The 6,797-nt window shown below is 30.8% G+C and overlaps 1 protein-coding gene across 1 annotated transcript; it reads right to left on the bottom strand.

Annotated features, from left to right (window-relative positions):
• Positions 1-684: 684 nt before the first annotated feature.
• LOC110608665 (putative receptor protein kinase ZmPK1) lies at positions 685-3,366 on the bottom strand. The gene has a single exon (XM_021747944.2). The coding sequence runs from the start codon at positions 3,152-3,154 to the stop codon at positions 785-787; it is 2,370 nt and encodes a 789-aa protein (XP_021603636.1). The 5' UTR covers positions 3,155-3,366; the 3' UTR covers positions 685-784.
• Positions 3,367-6,797: the final 3,431 nt, after the last annotated feature.

Genomic DNA, 6,797 nt, shown 5'->3' with positions numbered 1-6,797 from the left:
TGTTCTTTTAATTTTAAAAATATATTAAAATATTTTTAATATTTTAAAAATTTTATTAATTAATTGATCAATTAATTTTAGCAGTTAAATTTTTATTATTTAATTTTTATAATTTAAAAAAATCTTATTAACTGGAATAAAATTTATTAATTAGTCATTCGTATTGATGGTATTTTAAAATTTTTATAATATTTAATTATTAAAATTAATAAAAATATTAATTAAAATTTTTTAAAACCTATATTTTTAAATGACTAATTAATGAGTTAGTTAAAAGTATAGAACTAATAATATCTTTCAAATTTTCGCCTACTTTAACAAGATAGCTATCCGCCGCCACTCGTGTGAATGGAGCAAAGTGAAGCCAGCAAATTTGATTTTATAGCATATAATTTCTTCTTAATTTCATGCCCTAATTATTATTTTAAATTTTGAGGAGTGGTGAAAAAGGCAAAATATGATAATTTATAAAGTTGGGCTAAGCATATATTACAATAAAATATTCAACCAAATATAGTACAAAAAAAATTTGTATAATTCCATATTATTATTATTATTATTATTATTATTATTATTAGAGATATTTTTCTTCGATTTACTCATATGTATTTATTATTGGACACCAAATTAAACATTGAGTGCTAAATAGATATGCTTAAAATGAAAAACTCAACTTTAAAATCGAATGATTATTTAAGATTGCTATATAAATCCCTGATGTAAGTAGAATTGCTCTAGAAACATGCTCACATAATCTACGGACACAAATAGAAAATACAGCCAGTCAATATTGCATGGTAGATTGCAGAAGCATCTCAACAACTTGTTTCATGGTTGGTCTTACATCTTTGTCTTCATTAACACAACTCAAGGCCACATCAACAAGAATTTTCATCTGGGTTTTATCATATTTTCCATCCAATTTAGTGTCTACAATCTTTTCCAACCTCAAATCCATAGCATTAGCTCCTTTAATCTTTTCTTTCACCCATGAAACCAGCCTTCTATCTTCTATATCTTCCATTGGGCTCTTTCCAGTTACAATCTCCAACAACACCATTCCATAGCTATAAACATCTATTTTAGACGTGATGGGCAGATTCAATACCCACTCTGGAGCAATGTAGCCTCTGGTTCCTCTTATCCTTGAAAGCTTTGAAATTTCATGGCTGTCTCTCAGTGGATGAGATAGGCCAAAATCTGAGACCTTTGGCTGGTAATCACAGTCTAAGAGTATGTTTTGAGGCTTCACATCACAATGTAGAACCCATTCTAGGCACTCTTCATGCAAATAAGCAAGAGCTTTGGCTGTGCCAAAGGCAATATTAAATCTCTTTTGCCAATCAAGGTTGTTGGAAGAAAGATTTTCTGCTAAGGATCCATTCTCCATGTAGCTGTAAACTAGAAGCCTGTGCTTTCCTTCTGCACAATATCCCCACATTTCTATCAAGTTCATGTGATTAAGCTTCCCAATTACATTAACTTCTGCCTGGAATTCTTCTTCTCCTTGGTTAGCTTCATTGATCAATCTCTTTATTGCTGCAACTCTATGATCAGATAATATGCCTTTGTATACAACTCCTCCTGCTCCTCTTCCGATTTCTTCCCTGAAACCCCTTGTCGCCTTTTTCAGCTCGGCGTAGGTGAACTTTCTGAAGCCTGTTGCTATTTGAAGATAACCTAGCTTAACTGCTCCTGTGTTCTGGTGGGTTCTGATCAAGAAACACCATACTAAGAAAATACAGAAGAACTCAATTGCTCCAATGGTCCAAGCAAACCAAAGGACAAACTTAAGGGATCCATTTTCATGGTGTTCTGCATATTCTCTGTCAAGTAGCTTGGCAACTTCGCCGGAGCAACTTAGTCCGGATTCTTCTACAGGCGGGGAGACAGGACTTGTTTTTGGCACTTTCAAGTAAAGATCTCCTTCGAAATTCGGCGAAAGACGCCCGTTTAGCAAAAGGGTCTTTGTGAAACAGTAAGGAATATTACTGGGATAATCATGCTTGATGAACTTGAATTGGAATCCTTTGCAATCACATCTTTGAGAGCATAGATTTTCACACATATCTAATGTGTAATTTGAAAAGAATGCGAAGTCATAGCCGTAAAATTCGACATGTGTTTGTCGGACAAAAGTTGTCTCATTTGCTGAACATGAAAGATTGAATTCTGGTTCACAACCCAAAGACCAGTCACTTGCATCCTTCATCTTGAATCCTTGAAGGCAGGAACATTTCCTACCAGAGATAGGAACATATTTGCAGATACTGTTAGGTCCACAAATTCCATGAATCCTGCAAGGTTCAGACATGGCTTGCCATGAAACAGTCCACGTATCGTTCCAATCTTTTCGACTGTACAATCGAAGATTACCATCGAAATCAATGGTCAATCTTCTCTGGATTTTCACCCCATAATCTGCTGACATAAAATTGAAATCATCTGATGAACTGAAATTGCCCAAAGAATCAAAACTTGCAGTTCTACTGCTGTTGTAAGTAGATCTCCCAGCTTCCCAGCTCAAAAGCTCAGGATCTGGCCAATAAATGCTTGAAGTATCAGGGCCATCGTACAGTAGTCGAAGAACATTATCGTTATCGAAGTAAAGCTTAAAGAATCCCGAACTATAGTTGCTTTCACTTCTTGACGACACAAGCCGCCTACTTTTGGCTAGCATCTGCAGAGGAAGTAGAGTATTTGTCGGAAAATCAAAGCTTTGCCAAAGAACGCCGCCTTCCAAGTTCTGCAGTACAAGATTGCCACTGTCCTGAAGGTACAAGTGCACCGGAGATTCTGAAACAGTGTCCGCAGCCCAAACTGTAACTGACCCAGCATCAGTTAGGACAAGATTACCGGATTTTAGTAGAGAGAGCTCTGAACTTTTCCCATTAACTGGTTGGTCACGATTTGCCATCCACACTACAGTGCAATTATTATTGCAGAAGGCTTCACTGAACCATATGGCAAAGCAGTAAGCGTTCTCGCCGACGGGGAAGAATCCGGCAATGAAAGTGCCGCCTGGCGATATCAAAACATCATTTGCATTCTCTACTGATAAAGATGAGTCTTTGCTTAGAGTATCATAAGCTGAAGACAAGAATAGTGAGGATAAAATTAAAGGCACAACAAGAACTAAAGATGGAATCCCCATGGATTTTGTGAAAGCTCAGGCAATTAGTGTCTAATTAGGCGGAGAGTAATCTGCAATTTCCGACCAAAACTGTAATAATCTCAGTTATTTATATAAGGGAAAGGGAGTGAGCAACTTATCTCCGATATCCCAGGTGTGAATGACGAAATGAAGGCTCTGTTTGGAATTTCAACTGGGGATCTATATAATTCTTGAAAATTTTATTATAAAGTCAAATTTGACTGGTAAGATTTTTCAATTCTATTGGAATATCGGTCGTTGGAGATATGAAAGGAGAAATTATTGTTCATTTAACGTCCTTCCAAAAGATAACATCTTTATAATAAAATTTAAAAAAGGGACAATTATTTTTTAATCCCTGAGGTTTAATGTAATTAACACTTCTATCTCTCTATTTTGGCGACCCAACACTTAAGTCCCTCACTTTCTTTTCTGTCCAAATTCGTAGTCCTTCCATCCAAAATAGCCATTTGGGACACGTGAATTGACAAAATCTTCTTCTTCTTCTTCTTCTTCTTCTTCTTCTTCTTCTTCTTCTTCTTCTTCTTCTTCATTGAAAAAAGGGTATTTTTGAAAAAAAATTATTACATCTCACCTTTGACTCTTTGACCAAACGGTTTAAATGGACGGAAGGACTACGAATTTGAACGAAAGAGAAAGTGAGGGACTTAAGTGTTGGGCCGCCAAAATAAAGGGATAGAAGTGTTAATTACGTTAAACCTCAGGACTAAAAAATAATTTTCCCTAAAAAAAATAAAAAAACTAAAATATTAAAGTGAGATGTAATAGTGCAGTTTTTACTCTTTCAATAAACCTATTCATTATAAATTTGAATTAATCGAGAAGTTCAAACATTGAATAATTTTTATAAAAAAAATTAAAATATTTATTTATTGAGGTCCAATCTAACTGTTTTTTTCCTTTAGTCTAACTTAATTTCTTTACTATAGAAAACCTATAAGTTGTACTTTTATTTATTAAAAAATACATTAAATATTTTTAAAATTATAAAAAAATACTAATTAAACTCTTTATTAATTATAATATTTATTATTTAGTCATTGTATTATAAAAAAAATTATTAGTAATTTTCTAACTTAATTTCTTTATTACGAAAAACTTATCTGTTATACTTTTAATTATTGAAAAATATATTAAATATTTTTAAAATTATAAAAGAAATTACTAATTAAACTCTTTATTAATTTTAATATTTACTATTTAGTTGTATTATAAAAAAATTTATTAGTAGTTAATTTTTAAACTTTAAAAAAATATTAAAGTATGTTTTATATTTACTAATTAATTTTTTAATATTAAATATATTTAAAAAAATTAATATTTAATGACTAAAATTACAAATGAATTACTTAATAGTCTTTTTAAAATCTCAAAAATATTTTACTATATTTTTTAAAATTAAAATACTAATTAATAAATTTTTATATATAACAAGAATTAAATAACGATGTTTCTTATTTTAATTTGAGGATAAAAATTGATTTTTTTAGTTATATTAAACTTAAAATGAAACTTCTAAATTAATTTGAGCAAATTTTAAAAATATATATTTATAATGAAATTTTCCAAAAAATTCATAACTAAAATTTAACATCAAATCAAACCAAATTTATAATTAACTACTATACCTAAAAAATTATTAAAAAAAATAATAAATTATTCGTGTATATAAATATATATATTTATAAACTATTTGACTAATTTAAATTCACTTCGCGTAAAGTTATTCAAGAAGTAAATCACTCCCTTTTTAAGTTTTCAAAATATTCATACTCAGAATTTAAATTTGAAATATTTGGTTAAAGGAGGACTTAGGCAGGGGCGCCCCCTTGCCGTACCGGCGACCAGAAAATGCTTTGAAGGGCATAAAAGTGCCGCAGCGGCGCAGCCGGTGGTACTGCAGCAGTGGTGGTAATGAAAACTCCTGGCTCCGCCACTGGTAGAAAGACATGTCTAATGACACTCGTAGTTTGCCGTCGTGAGATTTTATTGAAGGCTGAGAAGTAGCAAGAAAAGTCACGTGTCTCTGATGGGTTAAGACACAGAGAGAGCTTGAGTAATGGTGATGGCGGTGGTGCTCTACCAAAAGGAAGATTCTGGCTCCGCCACTGGACTCAGGCCATAGTTTTCTATTTATATTTCAAATACAAAATAAATCAAATGTTTTGAATTTATAATAAAATTAATAAATTAATTATAAATACAAGCAAAACGATGACATGGCCTAAATTTCACAAAAATGTAGTATGGTAATTTGTTTTTTTTTTCGTTTTTTCTTTTCTGTTAAATCGATTCTACGCTGACTTAGATATCCATCCAACGGCATCATGAATTATTATAGGCTGCATGAATTATTGTAAGCTGCAAGTTGGTGGCGGCTCCGTCCAAATAAAATATAAATTAGAAAAAATTGAATGACATGCAGCAAACGCCAACTACGATATAATTTATAAAATTCACAGAGACTTTCCTCCATTCCTAATAATTTGATGTGCCATTCCTCCCATTAATTGCTAGTCGCAATTCTTTCTCCAACTCTCATTCTTGCTGTTATCAACTGTTATCCTCTTATAATAATTTTCATAATTTCAATTATTGTAACCTGTGTGATTTTGATTTGGCTTGGTCGAATGTGTTGTTTTAGTTTGATTTGAATATTTTAATTTACTTTGATTAATTCAATCTGTTTTGATTATGGGTCATGTTAAATACAATTTTTAATATTATAAAATAATATAAATAATTGCTGATAATTTTTTCTATACATATTTTTTATTAAAACTATATCGAATATTAATGTAATTGAAATGAAACTATGTCAAAATTGAGCAATTCAAAAAAATATATAGGTTGTTGGCACCTATAGCAACTACTCCTAACGTTCAAGTCAGTCAATTGAAAATAAGAACGAATGTTATAAATGTTTTAAACTTAATAATAGTTAAGTAAGAATTGCGTTAAAAAAGTATATTTTGATCTTTGTGTTTATTGGCTTTTATACGCTGAAAATGAAGTTTATTATTGCATCTTTTGAAAATTCGTTTAATGTTCGTCAATGAATAGGGAATCGCACGATTATATGTGTAATAGAATATGCTGGATTGTGTACAATAACTTCCGGTGAAGTCTCAACCTATTGAGAGAGCGAATCTTGACAAAGATATGAAGCGTTTAGATCTTTTTATTTTTTAGATCGAGTATCATCTAATCAAATTTTTATCACATCAACCTAATGTCTTTGATGATTTAGGGGTGAGCAGTATTCTGTTCAAATCGAAAAAATCGACCGAACTGAATTAATTTAAAATTTTAATTTGGTTTTTTATTCATTTCGGTTCGATTCGGTTTTTAATTTCAAAAATTTTAGTTATTTCGGTTCGGTTCGATTTTAATAAAAAAAATTTAAAAACCAAACCGAACCGATTTGTGATAATAATATATTATTTTCAATAATATAGATATTAGATCATATTAAAATTAAAGTATTTCAATTAAATTTTAAAATATTAAAAATAAAATGTAAAAAATAAAAAATTTATTAAAAATTCAAATCGATCAAATCGAATCGAATCAGATCGATTCAATTCGATTCGATTTTCAAGTCAAATCGGTTCGATTTTCA

This window comes from Manihot esculenta, chromosome 2 (assembly GCF_001659605.2).
Source record: "Manihot esculenta cultivar AM560-2 chromosome 2, M.esculenta_v8, whole genome shotgun sequence".
Lineage (NCBI taxonomy): Eukaryota > Viridiplantae > Streptophyta > Magnoliopsida > Malpighiales > Euphorbiaceae > Manihot > Manihot esculenta.
This window is presented reverse-complemented; position numbering and strand designations above follow the sequence as displayed.

Excerpts from the sequence above, each read along its gene's own strand:
- LOC110608665 (XM_021747944.2), bottom strand. The coding sequence starts at position 3,154 with ATGGGGATTCCATCTTTAGTTCTTGTTGTGCCTTTAATTTTATCCTCA.